Consider the following 26,854-nt stretch of genomic DNA (forward strand, 5'->3'; position numbering starts at 1 on the left):
CGAATACGACACTGTTGCCCATATTCGACACACCGTGTGTCGAAAAAGGATTATATTCGGCACACAGTGTGACGAATACAGGCAGCAGTGCCGTATTCATCACACCGTGTTCCAAAAAAACTTTTTCGGTACATGATTATGTTGCGTCTGCTTTTTTGGTACACAGTCATGTCGGTACTGAAAAAGTGTTTTTGGCACATAGTGTATCGAATACAGCACTGTTACCCGTATTTGGCACACCGTGTATTGAATACAGTCTATTTTCGGTATACGGTGTGCCGAATACAGGCAACAGTGCCGTATTCGGCACACCGTGTGTCGAAAATGACTTTTTGGTACACAGTGTATCGAAAATCTATTTTTTGGTACATCGTGCACCGAATATGAATGCTAAATTAATAAATATAACTGTATATTATCTATTTCGATAAATACGCTCATATATGTTGTCTAATTTTAAATTTTTGCCCTGAGTGAAAGGTCTTTAAACTGGATCTGTAAAACGTTTTGGTCCTGTTTTTGCAATGCAAATGATGGACTGGAGCTGTGTGGCCCTTAACTCTAAAATGTATGTAAAATAAAATCAAAGTTATAATATTTTGAAGTACTCTTCAAGACATGTCTATCTATACAATCTTGAAAAATTCAATCAAAATACTCAACACGATATTGATAGATAAAGCATAAACGTTCTAAGTGTACGTAACTCAAAACGACTATCTTTTGTGACCAGAGTAAATTAGACACCAGAAATCTGGCTAGTCTTATCTAGTTTTCTACACGTGTGATCATCGCTGAGTACGTGACGCATGGTATCTGAAAAAATGGGTTACTGACTCCCTAACCCTGCGGCCGGGAACCTTTTGCGGTATTGCTTATCGCACGACTATGATATATATGACGCGTCATCATTAGTTGATTACGGTATGTCGCACATGATGTCTGTGACGTGTATTCACAAGTCCAGATAGGTAGCCGGTTACTCGTCTATCTAAACCTTTATTGTTCTTGAAAAAGCTTGCAACTGTCTCTCCGGTAAGTTAGGATATCTATAATAGATATTTTAAAAATTTATTCTCTATAATACTATTACAATATCTTCTATTTTTTTTTATCTCCAGTAGCTACTCTATTTTCTACCTTTTATTACTTTCCTTATCTCTTTGGACCCACAGCACAACCTCTATGAACAGTGTTACCGCGTGTGGCTTCTCTCCGCAAATTTGCCGCCACCTACCATGGATCGGCTTCACTGTAGCACCGTTGCCGATTCTGCTGGAACTATTGGATGGGAAAAAAGTGCTACAATAACTTTGGCACAGTGTTTTACGAGAGCTGGTGGAGCTGCCCTAACTTGTCTATCTAAACCTGTATTGTTCCCTAAAAAAGCTTGCACCTACCCTCTCCGGTAAAACATAGTTGACGTTTTGGACACGACAGGATCTTCAATGCATATATTTGACTACTATTTTCGATTAGAATATATTTATAAAGTCTAATAAATTTATAAGATTATAAAAGTATTTTTAAATACAAATTCACGCATATATTTTTCATATTTTAAAATAAAATATATTAAAAATCATTGATGGTTAAAATTTTAAATGTTTAAACAGATCTTATTTAAAATTCATGTATTTATGATAGGATGAGTAAGTTGTTGAAGTCAAACAGAACGCTCCAAAAGTGGTCCCGAAGCCGAAGGTGAATTGGACCGCCAATGCATGTCAGCTTGTGGGGTTATTGTAATGGAGAAAGCAAGATTCGTTTAAACAACTCACATTACTTTGTTAAAAGCGTACAATAATTCAGCCTTCAAGTTTACCAGAGCTATTATTGGCAAAAGGGCGATTGCATTCCAACAATCTCTATTCCGTTGGAGAAGTAACTGAATGTTACGCAGGTACTAGGCTCACGGTCACGGCAGAAAATTTACTCCAGTAAAATGTAAAATGGGGGGTGGGGGGCGCAATCATCTACGCTGACCGTGCCGTTTCACTAGATATATATGTACAATGTTTTTTCTTAACAATATATTAGTAAAAATAATAGGTTATCTTCGTGATTCAGGGAACAAGAGACAAAGCATACGCAATGTATATAGGTTCGGGCACTTGATTGAAAGAATACATTACGTCATGTGTGGTTGATGATGTATTCACTCGAGTATATGTAATATGTATAGATCTATAAGGAGTAGATGAGATCTAAATTAGACTAATAAGAAAGTCACCGGGTATCTTCTGTGACCCTAGTGCTTGCGTCGAGTTACAGATGAGTTATGTTTCTCCAAAAAAAAAGCCTTCTTTCGAGAGTCTGGGTCCCCGTCTTATATAGGATCTTGTATCATCTCCTATCTCGTCGTAGTCGATAAGAAATCATTCATCTTATAAAAAAAAGATTAGATAAATCTGATTAAGATACTGGCCGTTCTCGAGTTGTATAACCAATCAAGACGTTTCTAATATGCATCTTCTCGATCTCCAAGAATATCAAGTATCACAGATTCGATTTTATAATATCTAGAGTTGTTAAACCTGTACATAATATATTTTATCTGTATATGATATATCATTTATTCATATATATCTAATAATTAGATATTCGACAACATAAAGAAGGGAATTCGGGATTTGCTACTTGGTTTGTCGTTCGATGCTGTGTTCTGGGTGCTTAATCATGAGATGACAACGCGTGGAGTTGCAAGTCATAGATTCCAAGCGTTCCAGTGCACCTTTCGGCAACACGAAGACCAGACCACCCAACGGTCAAGGAGGGAATCCGCCGGCGATGTTTCTTCGCAGGCACAATCGGCTGCAGCATGACTGCACCACAACACCGGCAACAGCAGGTCCCCGGGAATCTTTTCCCCGAACTCCAACGAGAGGCTTGCACAAGCAGTCAAAATCTGAGGTTTCCACGAAAGCAACGTTCCAAACAGCTGAATGTGAAGCCTTCGCTTATTCTAAACTCCACAAAAGTTGCAAGTATGAGATATGCACAATTGTCCGTCAGAGGGAAAGAATTACAGAAGATCTGGGGGAACTATACACAGAACATCCATAAAGACCTCTTTTTCTTTTGGTTTTTTTTTTACAACCGTCGATGGTATAACGTAAAAGCGACGCAGCTGTAACTTTTATCAAGATTGGCTTCAGTAATTGGTGATGGTAAAAGTGTAGCCTCCAATCTGCGGGGGGAAGGCACATACAGTTTACCTCACTGCAGAGTGCAGATTACAGCAGATGCTTGCATTTCCCCGATGGTTGTCGTCTAGCGTCTGCCATCTGCAGTTATATCTGATACTTCATCACTTCGCATCTCAGTTGGTTGTGGTGCATCAGAAATGGTGCCAGAATAATTCTAGCTACACGAAGGCACTACATAGAAGAGGATACATGAATGTCGTTTTAGTTTATACCTCGCCCTTCAGCTATCTGTGTTGCCATCATCGTCATTTTCATCTCCAGAAGCTTCATAACGTGGCTGGTCATACTTCTCACGGAGCTGCTTGATAGGGATGAAGTCCCCAGCTGTATCCTCACCGAAAAAAAGAAATTCAATGTACGGATGATCAAATCTTCCCTACATTACAAAAGAAGGAAATGGTATTGATTCAGTTCGACAAAAGTGAAGGAATTGAACAACTAAGCATATGAGGAACACTCACTTTCTCCGATTCTTCAGCTGCTGAAAGATTTTCTTCTGCGACTGAAATTATAAAGTGAAGCACAAATATCAAAATGGCATATGGTATTTTTTCTAAAGAAAGTTGAAGATGTCTAGATAATAGAAATAAAGGAATAGCCTGTATCTTGTTCCAACTTCCATGCGTCACGTGACTCATTAACAAAGGTCCTTTTACACAGTTGACAATGCAAAATGCATTGTTTTATTTGAAAGGCTTGAATTCAAAGGCATCTAATACAACCAATATCAACTGAGGAGAAAAGGGAAATAATACCATATGCAACAAGCAGTTCTGGATCAACATATACATCAACCAGGACCTGAAACAACATAGCTGGTCAGAGTCTAAAAAACCAGGAACTTAAAATGATAATAAAGACATCAGCATGTGGAGCATTTTTGACTGGCCAGAGAGAAACACTGCATTTCAGGCGAACAATTCTTTTTTCATGAGTAATGGCATGCAATCGTTCATATGTAACCAGGGGAAAATAAGGATAAGGGCAAATAGCATGAAGCACAACTCCACAAGTGTAAGCCTTTTTGTGCTAGGAGGGAATCATGAACAATGATATATTGATATTGGTATATTAATTACTTTCAACGATAAATAGATCATAGATAAGGAACAATGAGAATCACAGTCATGAAATAGAAGTGCCAGCAATTTCAGAAGTTTTATGTGGGGGCGTAAAATCATGGAGTTCAGATCCGGACATCGAAAAAGTAAGGATAAATACTACCTCTATTCTTTTTTACTTGTCGTTTAGGACATCGGCACAATCTCCAATGTATGTCTTTGACCATTACTTTTTCTAAGCATTTGGTATCAGAAATTATTAAAAATATAATCATTTGAAAGTACTTTCCATGACAAATCTATTAATAACATTTTTATGTGAAAAATCTTAATGCTTTTGAGTGTATTGGTAATCGATGTTTCTAAAGTTTGACTGCACGCATCCCTAAACGACATCTATTTGAGAACAGAGGTAGTAGGTCAACAACACATATCAATTATGATCAAGTCAACAAACAACTAAGCTAGCCTTTGCCAGGATAGTTATGTATGACTTAGACTATGTGCAACATGCTATCAGTCTGCTAATCTAGTGCGGCAGTGCTCTTACGTAAACTTGACGAAATTAGAATTGCAGTATAGCTTGCAGATGCTACAAGAAGAAATTACTGAGTCTTCTGTTAACTACGGTTACTGAGTCACAACTAAAAATGGAAGCAGCATTCACCTGATAAAAAGGTTGATTTGGGCCTTTAGACAGCTTCTCCACATTTGCTGTCTCCATCCACGACTTGGATTCACAGCACACAGGATCCATGCCACATATCACAGCTCTATATCCTTCAACAGGATGGTACAAAATTAAGGATAAGATAAACTACTATGTGTTCACCAAAGTGAATATTGAAACCAAGTGCTAAACTACAAAATTAACCTCAACAGCAAATAAAGAATAAAGCCAGAAACAGACATTGTCAATTGATCGAAAACAGGATAAAAGAATTATGAGTCCTACTTAAGATTTCAGTGATTCTAATTCAATCCAAGCTGAAAGTGTAGATATGTCTATTTGCTATTTTCAGTGGATCCACTTCAATCCCAAACTGAAAGCATGGAAATATAAACTTAAGCGTGCCTTTCAAAGATGCTGGGAATTTTGAACATAAGTAGCACAATCTGGTCATCTACTGTTCCAAAAGGGGGAATAATTCAAAATGGTTTTGACTGTCCTTATTGAGCGCCAGCAATTTTTAAGGAAAGTATATACTTATACATTGACATTATGTGTAGATTCACAGCACAAGGTGAACTATAATAAATCATACGGAAGTACTCACCATGTACCTTGTGACGTACTTTCTGCCCTAGTCGAAACACATATTTCACATTTTGGTAAGCAAGGGCTTTAGCAGATACTGCAAGGGACTCGGTCTATGTGACAGTAAGAGTTCAAGTATAAGGTATTGAACATAATAATCACAGGGCTAATGCACCGCAGTTTTGGTATACCTCAAGTTTGGCTATTTCATCGCGCAGCCCAGCTGCCAAAGCATAGTTTTCACTGTTAATAGCTTTCTGCAAGTCTGCACTGCAACAAAAGGAAAAAAACTAAGCTATCGTCCAAATGGATTAACTTTGGAGTGTCCTATAACAATTTTTCCTTAAGTGCTAAGATATATGTTAAATAACAAAGTGGAGCACCAGAACGTATGCATTCTTAACGGAAAAGATGTGTGTGAGAACATGTGCAAGAGTTTCCAATCTTCTTATCATGGAGAAATCAAAATGTGAACATACCGCACACGTAAAAGGTTTAGAGCTTTGTCCTGAGCTTCAGTCTTTGATGAACCTCTTTTAGCTTCACGTTGCCTAATTATTTCTGTTTCAATCTAAAAAGGGAATTTTCTTTTAGCAGGCTCTCATTCTATGTATTTGCTTGTCTTGGAACTTGAAGTGAAGCAGTCGCATTACCTCAGTGAGTTTTTCCCTCATTTGCTTTGCCACATCAAATTGTTCTATATTCAATGCATACTGGTAAAAACCGAACAATCAAGAGCAAGGTTAGACATATGGAAATATCAAATATATACATGTACTAGTGACCACAGATGGTAGGTTCAGTATTTAGTATATTGGCAATATGCTAAACGAACGCTCAGTGAAGGAATAGACATATGACAAATATTAGAAGCTGGACCGGTAGCTTCTATTCACAATATACAAGGTGGCGGTAGATAAGCAACTACTCACTTGTATCCGGGTCTGTAAATCCAACTGGAAGTAAAAGATCAAGATATCTTCATTAGCAGCCTCACTGCGCTCCAGCCTTGCATCACTACTACGACCATCTCCTCCAAACAGCCATCTAGCATTAGTTCTTATTGTAGTATTCATTCTTCTGCTATCGGTCCTCATGTGCAGTTTATGCGCATGCCAACGCCATGAGTGTGCTCCATGACTTACTGAATTTACCTCGCAAGGTGGCGCCAGATCATTCTTCGCAAGGAAAGCTGCTCTGCAGTTTGCTCCATGGGTTGAGGCAACTGAACCGCATATAGAGATGGCTTGCATTGTGTTGGTTTGAAACTTGGGATGGTTCGATCACCACGATAGGGGCGATTCAGTCACCACTTACTGGTGCACACAGCTAGTAAATGGCATCTCCAACTGTGGGAAAGCACAGAAAGAAACAATGGCATCAATACAGTAACTTTCAGCAAACCAGGGGCGAAGCTTTGCACAGGCCAGAGGGGGCCATGGCCCCTCCACTTAGCTCAAGTGTTAAACATCTCAACGAAATTAGAGTGAAGTCATCTACTTCTGTGCAGGGGCGGCGTTGGGCATGGGTGTTTAGTTGAACACCCTTTTTTTTGGGAAAAAATGGATTTGATTGCTCATGGAAGCAGGTAAAGATATTGTAACCCAGAACAAATAAGTCTTAGAAAAAAGGGGGGAAAGTGCATCTAGTTAGGGTTTCTTACCAACGAAAGAAAAAAACGTAAGCTGGGATGGCTCACCAATCCAATCGACGAGTCGGCGGGGGGAGTGCGACTGGCTGCCTGCCGTTCTTCGGTGGAGCCGTTGTTCTGCTTCGGTTGGAAGTGGATTGGGGGGCGCGGAGCTGCGTTGGGTGTTATCGAGGCTCTGGATAAGGCTCCGGGCCAGACGTGGACCGATCCCACCCGGACGTGGTACCTGACTGGTGAGGTTGGGAGCAAAGAAATAAGAACATTGAATAGGAAACAAATAGAGCATAATTGTTACAAAGAAAATATTTTTTTCGGAACAAATGCAGTATAAACATTTTTTTGAGGAAAAGCAACAACTTTATTAATTAAGCACAGGCATTGTACAATCAGGATCGATCAGTTGGGCAATACAAGTAGACACTTGCCTCAACTAGACCGCAGTATGAACTGTTTGACATGTTTGATCTCGACACCTTGCAGTAAACCCATCAACTCCTTTGCCTCTTGGACATATAACCTAATCTCGGATCGAACCTCACCGAGTCTCTTGATGGCGCCAACCACCTAGCTGCAATCTGATTCTAGAATGGTTGGACCATGCACCCATTGTGACACCAGTCGAATACCTTCAACAGAAGCCTTAACTTTGGTTTCTGCTATGTAAACTATGAAGTACTACGCGCTCCTATGTTATTAAGCCAGACTTAGAGTTAACAATTAAATTTAGAATAATTAGCTGAAATATTTAGTTATTTTATTGTTTGGAAAACAATTGGAAATCCTATTAAAATTTAATTATTTATGTTTTCAAAATTATTAGGTCTAAATCATAGTAGATTAGTTATAATAAACTAAAAAGATAAAAATTATCAAAAGAGTGCACTCTAAGTAGATAATATACTCCTATAAGGTGGAGAGTATGGCTCTGAAAACATTTCTCGACATGTTTATGCTAGACTTAAAAAAATACTTGATTTTTTTCTTCAAACTTTGCTTTAAGGATGGATATACAACAAATTGTTTTGGAGCAAAGCATGGGGTTAATACTAGTATATATATAAGACTCACCTCTAAAGCCGTACAACTAACTTCTAAGAACATGGAACTAAATTGTAAGTGTATTAAGAATATATTTGTAAGTACAATTCAAATGCTTGTAATGTCTTATAGAAAAAATCATGAACCACCACTCCATGTCGCACCAAAATGTTTGGTGCAATCTGGTACAACATATAGTTTGTAACATTTCTTTTAGTTCCGGTTATAACTATCACTATAAACTTCATTTAAGTATAGGTTTCAATGTATACCCATAAATTCTATAAGTATCCTCGTTCTAGTTTGACCCAAATTTAATTTGCTAAATATGTTATAAAATATAAAGGTCATCAACATAATCTCTAATGTAAGTCAATTTTCAATGCATCGTGGAACAGATTTACCTTATTTTCTAAAGTCTTGTATTACGACGAAATTTAATATGTCATATATGTTGAAGTCTTAAAATAAAAGGTTAAAAATTAAAGTCATACTTAATTTAGATTATCCTTGATATTGCAAGATTTTGTGCAAGAAATATCTAGAGTTTGATACTTCCAGATAGTGTTCATCGAGAGAATATAATTATGCAAAAGATTAATTGAGATCTTGAAGGCAGACTAGTTTTGTTGCACAATTAGATGCATCATCGGCGCAAGATGCAAGGCAATAGTTTTGGTGAACAGGTTGCTGAATCTATGAATTAAGCTGATAGGACGGTAATCCTTGATCTCTTGTACTTTTTTTTTTCTTTTGAAGAAGAATCATGAGTGATTCATTTACAAGATTGAAGCTCCTGCCATCAAGCGACCACAAGACATTGAACACCCATATAATGTCGGGCTTGATCACCTCCCAAGCCATCTTGTAAAACATTCTAGTGAACCTGTCTGGCCCCAGAGCCTTCTCAGCCAGGATTTCTTGAATTGTCTTCCAGATTTCACCCTAGGAGAAGCACATGTCAAGGTGCGCAAGGTCTAGCGACGGGATGCCCAGGGAGCTTAAATTCAAAGCCAGCGACCTAGAATCCTACGTGCCAAGCACCTCACTGAAGTAGGTAAACACCGCATCCGCCTTCTCCTCCTCAATCACCAAAGTTAGCCCCTAAACTTGGAAGGATTCGATGTGGTTCTTTCGGCTTTAGTGACATGCTTGCCAATGGAAGAACTTGGTACTCGCTTCCCCCTCGGCCAGCCACATGATACGTAAGCGCTGACGGGTGATGGTACGTGCCAGTGATGCAAGTCCCAAGCATTTACATTTTAGCTCCTTGCGTAAGTCGTGTCCTTCCAGTGAAAGTAGTCATCTTTCCATAGCCATACCAAACTGGTAAACAACTTCCTTGCAATTGCAAGCTACAAGCGAACACTGCCCACAAACTTTTGGCTCCATCGTTTGAGAGCTTTTGTCGCACTACATAGCTTGGAGTCGAGGGTACGAAATGCGTCGGTGTCCTCAAATGGGCATTGCGAAGCCTCCCGAATAGCATCCAAATATCTCGGGAACCACGACCAAATCGACTTGAATTGGAAACGATTCTTGAAAGTGGAAGCCATGTTGGTGTGTAGGAGAATGGGTGCATGGTCAGAGCAATCCGAAGAGAGATTGCACAATCGGTGATCGATGAAGTCCTCCTCCCAATCCAGATTGATGAAAACACGATCAATGCGTGCAAGGGTTGGGTGGTTTTGTTCATTACTCCACGTATAGAGGCGCCCATGGAGGTGGAGCTCCTTGAGCTCGAGATCATTGAGGAAGCGCCCCATCGAGCGCCTGTGCAAGGCGTTGTGCGTTGTTGTTCTTATCTGCTGCCCTATAGTTCATGTTGAAATCTCCACAAAGCAACCATGACCCAACACACCCTTGCCTTAGGTCATGAAGCTCCTGCAAGAATTCCACCTTCTCTTGGTCACCTTGTGTTCATAGTCCGAAGTGAGCCACCAAGACGACCTGCTAGACAAGGAAATTTGGGCGTGATGTTTGCCACGAACCAGATGTCCATGCACCAAGCAATTAAGATCCCACTGCGAGTGCCAACCACAGGCAAGAAGAAGTAACTGAACGCGGCACCTAGCATTTGCAATATAGTCATATTATCAATTACTTGGAGCTTGGTTTCCTGCAAGCAAAGCAGCGAAACACGCTCCTGATCGATCATTTCACGAACCATATCGTGACGGGCCCGGGTGTTGAGGCCACAAACATTCCAGATGAGGACGTTTTGACAATCCATGAGACAAACAACGACCAAATCTGCAGTGAATGCAGCCCTCAAGCTACCGTCACGGGCACCATAGGCCCCGATGCATCCTTTGGCGCCTCTTTAGGCAACAACTCCCTAATCGCCGCGGTGCGAAGTAGACAAGGACATATCGAAAGTGCCCTCATACTCATGCAGCGTCGTTGCATCTGGTGACCTGGACTCAGATGTGATATTGAGGCTTCTCATCAACACATTTTGTGCTTGGATCACCAGGTTGGAAACACGCGACCTTTGCGCCGCCACCCGCTTGCTGCGGCGAGACAACGATGCTTCATTAGTACTGGGCGCAGGTGGCTACAAGCGCCTCCTTGGAGGTGCAATGGCAAGCACTGGCTGAGAAGTCTGGGATCGGATGGAGGCAATAAAATCCGTAACTTTCGCACCCACCACCGGATCAACGACGTCTATATGAAAAGGCAACGGTGTGAGGCATCCAACGAAATGGAATGCGGTGAAGACGGCAGTACGCCCTGGATGACCGGCTTCGGGATCATCGACGACTGGACATGGACTAGCGCCAGAGCACTAGGTGCTTGAATAACTGATGGTAACAACACCTGGGTGGGCGCAGGCATAGGGGTAAACACCCCGTCTGGCGGCCGTGCACACAGGCCTAGAGGCAGGGACACCTCTGAGGGGGCCCAAACAACGAGAGGGCCAGCGACCGGATCAGGCCCAACAGATAGTTGGCCCAGCCCAATGGAGGAAGGCTGGGGAGAGGTAAATGCCATCCTCATGGGAACTGGCGTTGCAAGGTGATCACTCCTTTGGTTTGGCAAAAGGGAGCAAGGAGACTGGCCGGTAGCCTCGTCCACCATAGGGTCCCAGGGTGTAGACTGCGACACTACAGGGGCCCCTAACCAATTGAAAGTGCATCTAAACCCCCTAAGTGGGTTTTGGCTTATTGATGACAAAACGATTAAGGAACTAATATGTTTATCGAAGTCATGAACAGGTCTTAATCTCAATTGTGAAGAATTACGACGATTGACGCCCCTCGAAAAGAAAAGAGAAGCAATGAGTAGAACTCAATATGATTTAAATTGTTCTATCTTTGAAATTGATTCTAAGGTAGCCGTACTATTAAGAGGGTTGCATTTGCTTGCTGTCATGGTGTCTCAATGCTCAAGATAACCTTTACAACCAATAAGTTAAGAGACACATTCACCCACGGACACCGGGAATATTGGCAAAAGTTTACTGAGTTCGGAGTCTCCGGTGTTCACCGGATACTTCGGTCCTCAGTATTTAGGCTGGAGTCTCCGAGATAGACTCCGCCAGAAGAGGCTCAGTTCCGAATTTTTATTTGTCCAGAGTATCCGGTGTTCACCGGACACTCCGGTAGTTGGTGAGTTTTTAGGCCGGAGTCTCCTAGAGAGACTCCGCCAGAGGTCGCTCAGTTAAGCATATATATTTTGAAAAAAAAATGCCGGAGTCTCTGGTGTTCACCGGATACTCCGGTAGGAAAAATATTTTTGGCCGGAGTCTCCGAGAGAGACTCCGCCAAGGGTCACTCGGTTAGTATTTATTTTTTATAAAAAAAAGGAGACTGGAGTCCCCGGTGTTCACTGGATACTCCGGTACCTGGAGAGGCCGGAGAGTCCGGCAAGTCTCCGGACTTTGTCTCTATGGTAGCTAAGTCTGGGCCGAAGACTCCGACAGCTTAACAGAACCGTAACGGCTAGTTCTGACACAGTTCTGAGACCGTTCTGATGTTGTTTTGGATTTTAGGCCGGAGACTCCGGTGTTCACCTGATACTCCGGGGTAGGTGTGTCAGAACAGTAACGGCTAGTTTTTGAGAGTGAGCTATATATACTCCCACACCCCCAAGCATTAAAGGCTTGCTGTTGCTGCTGAGCTCCACATTCATAAAGCCTTCTAAGAGCATTTAAAAGCCCTCCAAACATCTCTAGTGCTTAGTTTTTGCGCCAATTTCGTGAGATTGTATTTGGAGTGAGGTTGAGACATTTGAGCATTGAGTTCATCATCAAGCATTCGTTGTGATCATTTCTCTTGGAGCCTTGTGCTCCTAGACGGCAAGGCGTCGCTCGTAGAGCACCCAATCATTGTGGAGTGCTACGGGAAGTTTGTAATCGACATCAACTTGGTAAGAAAATTATAGCTTGATCTTTGTGGTCGCTAGAAGAGGATATGGTTGGAAAAGACCTGGCTCTTTGTGAGCTCCTCAATAGAGACGTAGGCACTTCTTTGTGAGGTGGTCAAACTCCGGAATAATCTCTTGTCTCATTATTTGTGCAATTTCATTTAGTTGTGTAGTTTTGGGATTTTTCCCATACAATTAGTTTTTGTGATCATCTTGCTAGTGTCTATGGTTGTTTAAGCTTTGTGCTGTTATTAGATCTAGTATCACCTTTTAGACTCTAGCTGTTCCTGTTTAATTTTAGTTGTTCTCAAGTTTCTGTATAGACCGGAGACTCCGGATAAATCGGAGTATCCAACCTTCACTGGAGTATCCGGCATCTGTTTAATCCGCTGGTTAGTTTTAATTTTCAGAAAAATCTATTCACCCCCTCTCTAGGTACCTTTAAGTACATTCACCAATGGGCACCCTCCTCCTAGACAATGTGTTGAATGCTGGGTGGACAAGCAGCACACTCGAGCACCATAGGGTCAAAAGATTTTGGATGGGGTGTGCTGTCGACCTCAGGGGTGGGGCAAAACATGTCAGGAGGAAGGACGAGTGTTCCCTATGAACCAGCCAATCTGTTGTCTCCTTCTGCTTTTGCGGGCGAAAAATGGCACGTCTGGCGCAAAGTGGACCCCATGACGTGTAGACGATCGAAACGAAGCGGGCTCATCAAGGACCAGGCCCTAGCAGCCACCGATGACCGGCCATCACCTACAGGCCTCGTCGGTGACAGGGAAGCGACCCGTAGATTTTCAGCATCAGGAGGCAGCGGGGCACCGCGACTACCAACTCCATGACCAATGCAGACTAAGCGACCACCAGAAACTTGGTTATCACCGGCTTTAGGACCACCGGCATCCTTGTCGCCGGCACCACCCACATCATCGTTCTCTGATGGGTTGTCGAACTTCGTGCGCTTTGGCCAAGGTTTTAAACGATAGCGCTGTTCAAAGTTAGGTACTCATCTCCATCACTGTCCCAGGTGTCCAACAGGGTGCCCTTGGAGGAGGATTCGAGCGCACGCGCCAGTCATGGACCTCAAGAATGCTGATACTGATCTTGTAGCGGAGGCAAGGCTGTTTTGAATGGATGATTTCATCCGGGCGAAGAAACAAGCCTCCCTCAATGAACTCCTCCACGAGCTCTGACACGATGAGCATCATCTCCGCGGGATGAGGTCTAGGTCGACACACCAAGCGACCACTCCAAAATGACTCATGTCTGCCATTAAGACGGTTTTCGACGTCGGGCGCAGATCAGAACATGAAGTGCTTAGGATGCGCCCCACCGTGGCCAAGCACCAAGCATATGTTAGAAGTCCTCTGAGCTCCAGCAGAACACAGTACAACAACGAACCCGAGCTCACCATAGATTGGCGCTGCCATGGCCTAAAGCTTAGCTGAAACAACAACTTTGCAGGCATAGGGGAGCGCATCACTAGATCCCGTGCAACCGGGTCATGGAAAACAATCAGAAAATCCTCTAGACAACCGCGATGGACAGTGAAGACCTTGCCATCGAGATTGTAGGAGTTTGAGAGGAGCGATCGGACATGGTCCACAGCAACCGATGGTCTAGTACCAACCACCATGGCGACCAGGGCACGCGAGAGCCTACCCTCCTTCATGATTAGGTCGTGAGAGTGGGGGATGACGCAGAACCCATGGCACGACCTGCGCCCAGGGGCCACGTGCACCAATGAAGAAGGTGAAGGAGAAGCTATGGGAGCCGACGGCGATGCAGGAGACTCGACCGCACAGATGGAGGGCGCTGAGAAGGATCTTCTCGTGGACTGGGACGCAGTAGATGGCGTGAGAGATTGCAGCGGCGACGACATCGGGGGACCACATCAGAGGGGGTGACACAAGCAACGGCGGAGGATTGCGGCGAGGCTGTCCACAAGACGCGGGGAGGCGAGTCTTGAATGACAAGCGTGCCAAACAGATGCACCGGGGGAGAGCGAGGGCGCTTGCACTGGCGCGCGTGGTGGCCTTCCCTCATGCATCTCAAGCAACGCGATGGATTATGGCACACCGCCACAACGTGGTTGGTGGCAAGGTAGTTGAAGCATCGTCCAACGAGGTCTGGCGGAACTGGTCTGGAGGACAGCGAGGGCGGGCGAGGTACACGGGACAACCTCTTTTTCTTCTTTGCGACCAGCTACCAGCCATCCTTATCCACGACCGAGCGACGCGGACACTGGCCAACCAACAGAGATGACAGCACACGGTGTGGCGGAAGGCGCGGTGGTGGCGCTGCAGAAGCCGCCCTAGCCTGGTGGCGCTGCAGTCCCATCGGATAATGCTTCGAAGCCAGGGGAGTCCTGCATGACCGCATCCATGTGGGACGGCGTCCAGGACGACAACGGCACGTCGGAGGCCATGGAAGAAGTAGAGGAGGGGCTGAAAAGCAGCCACTCCGGTAGCTCAGCCCCAACATATGACGGTCCAACCAAATTAGATCTGAAGGGGGTGGCATGGGGGTTGAGTGTGGATGGCCTGGCCGGAGAAGCCGAAGCCAAAAGGGGGGTTGGGTGGTTCTGGAGGTCGCCAGTGGGGTTAGACGACAAAGGAGGTGAGACGGAGGCTAGATTCGATGGCAGGGATGGAACGGCATGAGAGTGTCCCCCATCTCCCCCCCCCCCCAAAAAAAAAACCTAGGAGTCTGACTGACTGGATGCCTGGATGGCCAAAGAAGAATCAATCCATCAAATTATCTCTGCCTCTAATCTCATGTACAGGAGGCAGGGGTCATTGTAGAGCCTTCCCATGACACAGGAGTTGCACTGTTGTTTGTTGGTTTGGGGCGAACTGCTACTGTGTTGTGGATAGAGATGAATGGAAATTGCTTCGCCTCACCTGACGCTTTAGAAATAGAGATAGGTGGTAGGTTGAAGTTTCCCTGTGATAGGGACACCGTTTGCTTTGGAAACTAAGAGAGGCTACTACCGTTACTGCTTGTTGGTTGGAGGCCGACAACGATTGATAACCCCTTCACAAACAACCTCTTCTTTTCCTAGCGATGCATCTTCTAGTTCATCCACAAGGTGTAGGCTGCTATGGTCAACGCTCACATCAAGGGCAGCTTCTTCGCCCGTACTACGTGAAAAACAGACAAAGGAGACACACATGTTACCTCAGGTCGGGACCGAGTATTTACCCGTCACCTATAACATGAGTGACGGGTAATTACTAAACCTATCACTTATGACTTGTTCATAAGTGACGGGTCTCCGTGGGCCAGTCATAAGTGACAGGTCGTAACATGATCCATCACTTGTAATAAATAATAAATGACAGGTAATATTATCACCCGTCACCTATTACTTAGCTCTGTTTAAAGAGCTGGCCAGCCACTGTACGGACGAACAGTTACTCAACAGTGCTGTCCGCACGTTGCTGCCGATTTTCACCGACTCCCCTCGAGATTTTCTAATATCTTGTTGATTTGAAGTTTGAATTGGTGCTAGGTTTTTGAAGGTTTGCATCTCCCCCTTTCCTCCTCTAATCCCTATTTGGTAGATTTGTTGTGCTTTGAGTAATAATCGGTTATTTTGTATCTTTATCTAAAATCTTAGTGCAAGTAAGTTGTATTTATGTTAGATTTGATACTATGTTTGCCTGATATACCGCGATATGACACAGATCTAGTGTATTTGTATGGAATTTTTAATCGCATGCTTAACCACGAAATTAAGATTATTGTTAATAAAGAATAAATGTTTTTACATTAATTCTATATGACAGACAAAAGTTGGATGTACCTTGAGACTCGAACTTGTTCGAAGTACCGGATCGGGGTGAAGCATTTCATGAGTGCCGCATTGTAGGATATGAAAGATCGTGGTAAAACAATAATGTATTGTCCATATCACGACTGCAGAAATGATAAGAAATTCCCGAAACTAGATAATATCCATGCACACTTGGTCATGTGTGGATTTAAAGAGAATTATACATGTTGGAACAAACATGGCGAGGAATGCCTTAACGAGGGAGAGTTGGATCGGACCCTCCATACCGACAGTGTGGATCAAGGACTTACACCTGGTGAAATAGATCATGATCTCAGGGATGAGGACATATTAGGTTTCAATAAAAATAATCTCGAGGATTTTGTGGAGAATGTGGACCAGATGGTGCAGGATGTCGAGCGGCACGACGAGTATAACAATGGTGAATTTGCTAAATTCTATGACTTTGTGCGGGATTCCAAGACGCCATTTTATCCAAACTGTAAAGAGAAGTACACGCGGATATTTGGGAACATAAAGCTTCTACAGCTGAAGGCAACTCATGGTTGAACTGTCAAGAGTTTCAAAGCATTGCTGGATCTATTAAGGAGCATGCTACTGGAGGGGAACTTGGTGCCCAAGTGCATCTACGACACAAAGAAGATAATTTGTCCTAGGACTGAAAATAGAAAAAACCACTTGAAAGAGGAAGATTGTGATGTTTTTGTGCAGATGAAGAACTCAGAGCAACTCAAAAAGGAGAGTGAGGAGAAAAATAGCTTCGGGCTTGGAACAAGCACAACCATAGGACCGGTGCAACCGAGTACGCTGGGAAAAGGGCCAAATGACAGGTAGAGGACGAAAAGTTATCCAGAGAAGGCCGCGAAAATACTTGGCTCCAATTCCTGGGACAATCGTAGTCATATTTGCGTGCAAGGGGTGAGTTGTCCAAAAGCGAGGAAATAACATTCAAAAACATCGAAACCCAGTCAGTCGCAGAAAAAGTAAAATAAAAGGCAGTTGAAGCCAGCCAATGTTCTTTCATCGGAGCCAGAAAACATGATGTTCTCTCAGCGGCGCTGGAAAACCCGAAGCACTCAGGTCGAGTGCGAGGTGTATCAAGTTCCCAGGCTGGAAATACGGCTTTTCCGAAGACCTCGGGATGTACAAGAAGAGGAAGAGACCTGTAGTGGACGTGAATTCACTGACATAGACATTGACACAGGACATCACCTGAAAAGTTTACGCAAACATCATAGAGCAGCTTGCAACAAAGGGAATAGATATTTCCATCCAAGCGGAAGCTATTCCCCAGAGCTGCAGGGAAGAGTAGCTACGTCTCTAAGGAGGTCGAGTAACAAGTAGTTGCTGTCGTGACTGAGCCGGATATGATTGATCTGCTAGAAGAGCCCATGTCCTGCAGCCTTGTAATTAGGTCTAGCGGGTATCACATCGAGTTGCAAGGGGTCAGGTGCTTCCAGCGCGTCCGCATCTTATATACGGTCCGGATACATGTAGGCTATGCCGTGATTACGGTGGACATGGTATATAGCAATGCCACCGATCATGTGTTGGAGCTCCCCCCAATGTTGAAGTCACAACTCTGGATGAAGCTCTTCGTCAAAGGATCCAGTGGAAGAGGGGCAACATCATGGTCTTCAGTGCATCCCAGTCTGAATGAGCTCCAAGTGCAACGCTGTTGCGCCCCCCACTTTCAGAGAAGGCAACCTCCTCTAGAGAAGCTGGCTTCACTACCTTCTCCTCCGCATTTGACAGCCTCGCTTCCAGATCCAATTCTATCTCCCCCAGAGAGTCCAAAGAAGAAGTAAAAGGAGGCCAAGAACAAAGGCTCTAAGAAGAACCTGCCGAAAATGTCAAAGACCATTGTATCGGCAAAGAAGTCTACGGACATTGAAGCAGCGTGGACTAGTGCCAACACAAAATTCCAATATGAGAAGCCTATGATGACAGTAGATGGCCTAACAAGGGTGGGAAAAAGCATGTATCGACTTGTATAATTACTACATACAGGCTTCTGGAGACATCAATGTCACATCCATAATCATACAGTACAAACGATAACACCTCTTAAGTAACGACGATAACTACTTCATTATGGGTTTCAATGACTTATATAACCTCTTCAACCTTGATGGCCTAGATATTTCGTTATTACGAATCTTCAGATAGTAAGTCCCTTGAAACTGAATATTAATGAATTAATACCACTAAGTCTTAAATCTAACTATATTCTTATCTGTAGACACTTGATGAAAGAAACGAAGAAGAACAAGGATTCCATCGCATGTCTTGACCCTGCGGCCATTACAATATCGATCATCCAACCTCACCCCGATTACGCTGTGGACCATGTGGCTAGCGCAATGCAATAATATTCTAAAATGCAGTACCTGATGGGCGCCTACAACACCGGTGACCATTGGATCTTACTGGTCATTTATCTCAAGTGAAACTTGGTGTTCTACCTCGACTCGTCAAGATCAGTAGGACGAAAAGACAAATCTGGAGAGCATGATTACAGCGCTGTAAAAAGACTCCTCTACGCGTAAGTTTTGCCTGACTTAGTTTACATATTTAATTTTTCTAATATTCAAATGCTCACTAATCGATCCATCCTTATGCAGGGTTTTTAACAAGTACATCCGAACTCAACCTGACTACGACGCGAAAACCGACCGTAGACTGACACACAAGACCGGGTTCACGGTAAATGCTACCTAACTGAATACCAAATGCACTATGCTACTATTTTTTTTTTCCTTTTGATCTAAAACTAAATTTCCTTTTCAGCAGTGCCACCAACAACCAGCAGACAACACCTGCAGGAGCAAGCGTTCCCACCTTTGTAATATACACATCAATTCCAAGCCTGGCTATCATGGTTGCTTCCAATATTTTGGTCTCCATTCCGCCGGTGGTGTCATGTGCAGCTACTGATATCTCCACTGCAGTACATAGCAGATATCTTAGGCTACACAAAGCTACAATAAGCCAGGTCATCAGTTTCACTAGTAACTTAGCCTAAACCATAGATTTGATCCCAACAGCTCGTTTCTAAACGACTGCTCCCTCACTAGGAGCATTTGATATCAAGTTACTGAAGAGACGGAAGAACATTCACAATGATGCCTAAGAAATTATACTGCCTTTGTTTATTCAATTATTCTGAGTTGTCACTAGGAAAGTTGACACTAGTTAGCTACCTGAATCAGGTATAGCCATGGTTCCAACTTAAGAGGATAACACCTGGGTACAACTACACAAGTGCTAGGGCCTAGGATCATTCTGACCATCACCGTACGCATGATAAAGAATACAACACAATACCTCCTTTATTGTTGGCTTGCAGTAATGCAGGTTTTACAATAGACCAGTTTCCATCGTCATCCACCTCTGTTAATTAGGACAAGTCAGTTAGTTTCATTGCATCAACATATTTCCATTTTTCCCAAAACTTTAAAAAAATGGCAATTGCATGTATTTTCATTTTGCTGTTTCCTCCCATAATGACTCGCGCATATCAAACAACCAAGGCTTATTGTGGGCAACCAAATCAATATAAGCCAGGTGAATACTAACCTATCTCTCTCAGAAGTACTGCATTTGGGTCAGTTGGAGGGCTATCGTATACTCCATGGACATCTGTCTACATCTCAATTTTCAGAGTCGCGCATAAAATTTTATGATCTATTGTAAGAAATAAATGGAAATTTTGAAGTACAACATGCAAAAGGAAACTCAAAAGAAAATGAGAACACCTGATGACAAAAGAAGAACAAAACAAATTTTCAGTACCACAAGGAAGACAGTACAAACAAATAAAGAATACGATGTACTAAATCATCTCCCATTGATACCAGAAACTTTAAGCCCTGACAAAGGAGGGAAGGTAATAGTACCAGAAATACAACATATTTCGGGCTTAGAAGCTGCGCAAGATGTAGTACAATGACATCCCCACTCAATATGGTACAGTCCTGATCATTTAATGATAAGATCAGTTTTAGTTTCAATAAACAAATCAATTTCATAGTCTAGTCAAGCTATATAAAATCTAAACGAGAATGTAGACATGCTTTGATTTGAGAACTCACCGGCAATTCATCAAGAACAGCATCTCCAAGCAAAACCTGCAAGAGACATGGGCATTGTGCTATAAGTAGAACTTTACTTTAGTTCCTGATAATGTTTAAGTTCCTTCCACATGCACATCAGGGAAAACACATGGAACTTATCTAATACTTCCCCTATCCTTTTTAACATTTCCTGAAGGGATAACTCTAATATTAGAATTAATTCACTACTCAATAATTCATATAAAACTTACGTTAGTGCCCAATATGCATTATGGAACCAGGCTGCCAGTGTAACCTAGATTTGAACAACGCATCACAACACATGTATAAACAAATTAATAATAATATGATACATAAACATTTTAGCAATACCAAATGTTTAATACATATGGGGATGACTCCACCAAGCCACCAACTATATTACTCATGCTAACAACTTAGACAAATATGAAATTCTAAAGGATTAGTGGTTCCAAAACCTTATGTACAACAACTTACAGGGACAAAGCTGGCATGGAGTGACTGAATTATTTGAGAAGCATTAGTTGATGCAAGCTGCGAATGCAAATATGCCGAATAATAATCAGAAAACAAATTTATTAACAGGATTAGATATGGATGTAAAACAACTGTGTAACTCTAAGCAGATGTCTAATGGTATGCAAGAAAAGCAATAGTTTTCAAGTTTACTCACGTTTCTTTGCTTGGTAGACCACCCACAAGCAAATGATGACATCGCAACAGATGGTATTCCTTCTGTAAAAGAATATGCAGTTCCATAAGTCATCTACTCACCACTGATTCTAACCGACAAACTAGAAATAACAATTCAGGCTATATTGCGGAATGGACAAGTAAATATGCCAGTCAATTTATTGAAAGTTCATTAAGATTGCAGATAAAGGCAGAAATGTTCTTGACAAATGATGATACGTCCTTGCATGGGACCATGGGTTAAATAAGAACTTAATAATATGATAAAACTAAGCACAAGGAAACATAGGCTTATCCTACTACAGACAAGAAGGAAATATAATCAGGAATTTTGAATACCTAAGTAGCACCGATACAAGAAACAACGAAATACAGACCACAATGAGAGGTAATCATGACTAGCATGTGGCGTAATACTATATGAAAAATAAAGGCGGATCTCTTCATGGACAATTAATCTCAATAATAGCATACCTCCTGCTAGGCCTCTAACAATTTCCTGGTTGAGAGAAGTCACCTAATTACAAAGTTTATTGCATTAGATCATGCTACCAGAATATGCATCAGAGAAGAAAAAACAATGTGACAAGATACTAGGACAAGAACGTTATACATCAAAAGTCATGATATCTACATCAAATAGAATTTTAAAATTGGCCTCACTGAAATTCTTGTAGCCACAAAGCTAGCCTTCACCAGTGTCGAATGCAGACCTCCTTTATGAACTCCAGATCTACTTGCTTGGAAGTGACCAAAAGACCCTGAAGTGGTAGCAGAATATTAGAAACTCGATATCCTAAACACTAAGTTTGTACAGTATTTTTTGGACTCTACCTAATAAAATCTACCTGTCTAATTATAGTTCGTAAGTATTACATGTGCTATGGCACACAGATTAATCTATTCCAACTACTTAGAAACACCTCTCAGGAAGACCCAATAGCCTAGAAAAAGTTGAAACTAGACAGAACAATGTCGAACTAGCCGGGCATTCGGCATTCCACACCAATGTGCACAGTTGCTCGTCCCCGAGAAGCGTTTGCCATGCCACTTGGCAGTTCGCACCACGCCCACATTAACAAGGCATTCCAAGCTTCCAAGTTCCAACACAAAAATATGAACAAATCATGTGGGGTCTACTCCACAACAAGCTCAGGTTAACAGGAGTACGACAGACAGCCAGAGTCAATTTAGATTCCGGGCAATACCGGCGCCGTGCACGACGACGAAGTTGGTTTCAAGCCCCGGCTCAGACATCCCCGCGAACCCCTACGCGTCCACGGCCGGGTCAACCGGATCGCCGCGCCTCCTAGTCCAATCCATACCCATTAGCTTCTCCGGGCCGGCGCCATCGGCATCGGACATGGCCTGCCGCAGCAGCGAGCATGCCGACCGCAAGCTCCCCTCGTTGATGCTCTCCAGCTCACCCTTGTTCGTGATCGCCGCTCCACCTGCGCCACCCCACCAAGCTTCTCAAATCAACCAACACCAGAGAGGCGTACAGGGCTATACAGGCACGCAAGGAAAGGAGGCATGGCGTGGCGGAGGGCGCGAGAGTGCACTAGCTTGACGATGCAGCGGACCGAGCGGGAGGCCGCGGGGCTCGGCTGCGCAGGCGAAGCCTCCTCCGCCATGGAAGCTTCACTCCCGCGGTCTGCAACGGCCGAAGCGGAGGGGACTCTGGAGCGACACGGGAATCTGAGCGCCACGCCAGTTCTGGACTTGCCTTTGAGACCCGTCGCCGGTGCCCCATCAGCCATCGGATGGTTCTTTCTAGTAATCTGGGCCGTCCAAACTGGGAATTTCAGTTGCTTGTCTGCAGCCCACTTCCCCAAACGGCCTAACCCCTCCGCCGCCGCCGCTACCGCTGCCCTCTGCGCTCACCGTTGCCCCGACCCCATTGTCCGCCGCGGTTTTCCTGTGGAGGCATACAATGAGGCTTCTGCAAGCGGAGGAGCTGTTCCGGAAGGTTCTGGAGGGCGGGTCGAAGAAGAAATATCCTCGGCTGCTCGGGCTCGACGTCGGCAGCAAGTACGTCGGGTTGGCCGTTTCCGACGAGCAGAACAGGATTGCTTTGCCTCTAAGGTAAGCGCGTCCAACAATCGGTGCCCGCCGCACAATGTGTTCGCTGCTATTAGTGCTATGTTTCGAGGGTTTGCTTTTGGTCCCATGTTCATTTGCATAGGGCACAGATTCAGTGGAATCGTTGTGGTAATCCAACCTCTTTGCTATGTAAAGATGCAGATGTAGGTGTCCATATGAATGTACGTGCAAGAATGTTGTATACCACAATGAATTCTTTCAGTCGACAAATTTTCCTGTATACCACTCGTCGACATGCTTAAATTGCATTCCGATACCAATTCGGATGTGAACTTACTCTTTTTGCAAGATAGTATTCAATTATCGGAGCAATGCCTTTATTTGTACTCTGCTTTTTCAAGTGACACAAATGTTGTGAAATGTCAAGCAGTAGATATGGTGCTAGCCTGATACATCCTTCTTTTGGATATTGTATGCAGCTCTGAATTGTTGGGTTGTATTGTAATTTACAAAATATGCAACAGAACATCCTATGGAATGCATTTGTTCTGATCAACCACCTTATTTGCATTAAATGTTTAAAGCTCTTCATTAACTAGAAAGGAAAAATAGAAACGATCATATTAATTGGGTAAAAAAGAGAACTGCAAAAAATGTAATACTATAATATTTGGTCTCTTTTTCATATATATTTGATTCAAGCACCACTTATCTACTCATCTGTGTATACTATATGTAGACTAGAAATAGACGCACAGCTACACAGAGAACTTCGCTAGTTATTTAGCAATAGAAGAAACAACGTGTGCTTATCAAACCATCTGTGTATCAATTCGTAGATTTTCGTGTACAGCGTAGAGGTGGTAAATTTTGTGGGTCCGTTCTACTAGAACCCAGACCAGTTTATCCTATGCTCAATCAGACTGGGCCAAGCAGGTCAAACTAGATTTTGGTGGGCTGTGTTAGTCTAAACCTTTTCTTTTCTTCCCTGGCTGGGCCGGTGGTACTGAATTTGCCGCAGTGTGTGCTTACCTAGAGCTTTGCAATCATTGCCTCTGTTGTTGTCATAAAGTTATCTATTAAGTCTGAGAAGAATCTAATTATAAGCTTGACAAGATAGCGCCTTGTTTTCTTGTATATTGATTATAATCTACTTGATTTCATTATAGTCAATTAGTCATTGCTATATCTTGTGAATAAGGTAATAATGGCAGTTCAGATGATAATTTGCATTGTGTATCATTTGTTGTTGTTGAGTTAATCCTAAACATTGAATGAATCTTGCAGTGTTTTGAGTCGGACAAAGACAAACATCAACTTGATGGCAGATGATTTCAAAACATTGGTATGTTGAACATACCTGTTCACTCTCCAACATCATATCTATTGTGGATATATCAAGAGTTAGTCCTTAGCAAAAGATCAAGTACTAGTATGTTATACAGCATCATGCTATAATGAATGCTTGTGCCTTCCACCATCAATCTTTTTTACTATCATTTATTTTTCCACGCATTCAGGTATTACACTTTCAGTTATTTTGCAATACTGTAAAGTTCTATGCATAAATCAATCATTTTAATTGTCTCAGCTGTAGTTTTTCAATTGTTACTTGTCAAACTTGTTCGCATTCTTCTACACTTTTAACCTTGGTTTAATTGACATGAAAGATGTTATCAATAATGTCAATTTTGTTTACGGGAATAGGTTTCGAAGTATTCCCTAGCTGGGTTCGTTGAGGGCTATCCATTCAACCTTCATGGTCACCTAGTCCAGATGTAAAGTGCTCATGCTCTTGTACAGTTCACTTTATTCCTCTTTATGTTTTGTGATGTCCTCTTTTCTGTAAATCAAGCAGTTCAAGTAAGGCTTCTTGCTGGAGAACTTTGTAAAACCGGGAAAGTTGATGATTTGTGCTACACATATTGGGATGGAAATTTCACCTCAAAGGTGAATTCCATTTTCTTCTCTGAACATCCTTGCTCAGACATGGGAAGCTGAATTAATGTGGCATGCAGCATGCAGTTTGCTTCTGATTGTGGGATAGTATCTTACAGTGTTCTAAGACGCTAGGCTGATTATTGGATTCATTACAGTGTTGTTGCTTCATCTGTGACACACCTTTTACTTTATTTCCATCTCTCTTTTGAAGTTCTTTGTTAGTGGAGTGTTTTGATGATCTTGTTGTTATGTTCTCCACAGTGTGTAGAAGCCCTCTTACATCCTCTGAACCTTAAAAATCGGGATGAGGCCAAAACAATGACAGATAAATTTGCTGCAGCTTGCATACTCCAAATACCAGTGTGATTTCTAACACTGTTAACAAATCTTATTGTTTTCAATTGAATTCATTAAGGAAGATATGTAGTTTCTTCAGTTGATGTTTTCTCAAGTAGCTTTAGGGCCTGTTTGAATAGATTGTGGCTTTAGAGCTTCTGGCTAGCTGAGTAAGCAGTTGTGACTGTAGAATTTTGGTTGTTAGTTTTTATGATAAATTTTTAGCTTCTCAGCACACTCAAAAGTCAGAAAAACCAATCAGAACCTGTTTATCAGCTTTTAGTTCATGTTAGCCACAACCGCTTCTTCAGTCAGCCAAAAGGCACTAGAAGCCGGGACCAGAAGCCAACCGTTTGGATAGCTTGTGACTTTTTTCAGGGAAAAGTTGAAAAAAACCCTATCCAAACAGGGGGTTAGTAACACTGAGAATGATCCTTTTGTGAACAGGGTTATCTTGACAACATGAACAGAAAATTGAGATCTGCAGATAATTCTGAAGCATAAGGTGACACCTAAACTCCATTAAACTACACCAAAAGGCAGGGGGTCAGCTTGTGGTAGGTCTGATTTGTGCAGAGTTTGGAGGCTACTTTTGCCGTTTTTGTTGTTTACAAAGTTTTGTGCTCTTGCTGCTCAAATATTTTTCAGGCTTGCAGTCTTTCTTTGAATTATAGTCGTGGCAGCACTTACATTTCCCTGCCATATGCAGTTCATCAAGACGTGAAATGTGAATGGACCTCGTCTTGGCATCTCATGAGATTTGTAGATGCAGAGCTGTCTTCTGACCGCTGAGAGGTCAAACTCACAATCCATTAGCTGGCGCAAGCAGATTTTGTGCTTGCTTGCTGAAGGCCAATCGTCACAGATGTTGCCAAAGTATTGTGAAAATGTATTATTTTTCGCTTTATTTAGCCACTATCAGCTGATGAAATTCTCTGCAATCCGCATCGGTACAACTGATAATGCAATATGACTCTATGCGGGGCCCTCATTGCCACTGAGTTGCTTGTCTATTCCCGTTCTCTACTAATAATTTCCATGAGGCAAACACTTACGCATGCCTGAGTATACATCCATTGTTTAGCTCTCAATTTGCTTGTCCAGTCCAGAGGAATCAGGTAAACTGTCATATCGAATCGGTTCGAATTCAGAATGATGATGCTGCACCAAGAGCCCATCATTTTCCCCTGAAAGGGCGAGTTAATCTATGAGCTTGTCTGCCTGCGTAGGCATGTCTAGATATATTCAGCATGAGTGTTAACACTCCAGTGGGCTGATTGCAGTACTCACAGCCTCGTTTGGAATGAGTGCTTTGTGTAGGACTCTTGGCGGATGAACATTGCAGTTCTGGTGTTTGCTT

At 42.8% G+C, this 26,854-nt stretch overlaps 3 protein-coding genes across 9 annotated transcripts; 1 reads left to right on the top strand and 2 right to left on the bottom strand.

Moving 5' to 3' along the window:
• Positions 1-2,936: 2,936 nt before the first annotated feature.
• On the bottom strand, positions 2,937-7,371 carry LOC133908815 (clp protease adapter protein ClpF, chloroplastic). 5 transcript variants are annotated; one of them, XM_062350987.1, is made up of 11 exons: positions 7,228-7,371; positions 6,461-6,877; positions 6,182-6,241; positions 6,008-6,099; positions 5,720-5,798; positions 5,548-5,641; positions 4,938-5,050; positions 3,965-4,010; positions 3,671-3,711; positions 3,422-3,533; positions 2,937-3,287 (listed from the first exon to the last, which is right to left on the bottom strand). In XM_062350987.1, the coding sequence occupies exons 2-11, from the start codon at positions 6,779-6,781 to the stop codon at positions 3,274-3,276; spliced, it is 972 nt and encodes a 323-aa protein (XP_062206971.1). In that variant the 5' UTR covers positions 6,782-6,877; positions 7,228-7,371; the 3' UTR covers positions 2,937-3,273. The 5 variants fall into 5 exon arrangements, with proteins under 5 accessions (XP_062206971.1, XP_062206970.1, XP_062206968.1 ...); XM_062350986.1 differs by having other exon boundaries at positions 2,937-3,299; XM_062350984.1 differs by having other exon boundaries at positions 3,422-3,585.
• An 11,616-nt stretch (positions 7,372-18,987) lies between these two features.
• On the bottom strand, positions 18,988-22,967 carry LOC133908817 (isopentenyl phosphate kinase-like). Its single transcript, XM_062350989.1, has 10 exons — positions 22,383-22,967; positions 21,838-21,935; positions 21,649-21,691; positions 21,155-21,216; positions 20,959-21,015; positions 20,479-20,514; positions 20,284-20,361; positions 19,964-20,030; positions 19,712-19,777; positions 18,988-19,329 (listed from the first exon to the last, which is right to left on the bottom strand). Exons 1-10 carry the CDS (start codon positions 22,429-22,431, stop codon positions 19,130-19,132), a joined length of 756 nt encoding a protein of 251 aa, XP_062206973.1. The 5' UTR covers positions 22,432-22,967; the 3' UTR covers positions 18,988-19,129.
• A 14-nt stretch (positions 22,968-22,981) lies between these two features.
• Positions 22,982-26,485, top strand: LOC133908818 (uncharacterized). 3 transcript variants are annotated; one of them, XR_009908271.1, is made up of 5 exons: positions 22,982-23,259; positions 24,505-24,562; positions 24,925-24,995; positions 25,076-25,167; positions 26,204-26,485. XR_009908271.1 is itself a non-coding variant. In XM_062350990.1 (4 exons), the coding sequence occupies exons 1-4, from the start codon at positions 23,108-23,110 to the stop codon at positions 25,107-25,109; spliced, it is 315 nt and encodes a 104-aa protein (XP_062206974.1). In that variant the 5' UTR covers positions 22,982-23,107; the 3' UTR covers positions 25,110-26,196. The 3 variants fall into 3 exon arrangements, 1 of the variants encoding a protein (XP_062206974.1); XR_009908272.1 differs by lacking the exon at positions 26,204-26,485 and adding an exon at positions 25,942-26,196; XM_062350990.1 differs by lacking the exon at positions 26,204-26,485 and having other exon boundaries at positions 25,076-26,196.
• Positions 26,486-26,854: the final 369 nt, after the last annotated feature.

This window comes from Phragmites australis, chromosome 2 (assembly GCF_958298935.1).
Source record: "Phragmites australis chromosome 2, lpPhrAust1.1, whole genome shotgun sequence".
Classification (NCBI taxonomy): domain Eukaryota; kingdom Viridiplantae; phylum Streptophyta; class Magnoliopsida; order Poales; family Poaceae; genus Phragmites; species Phragmites australis.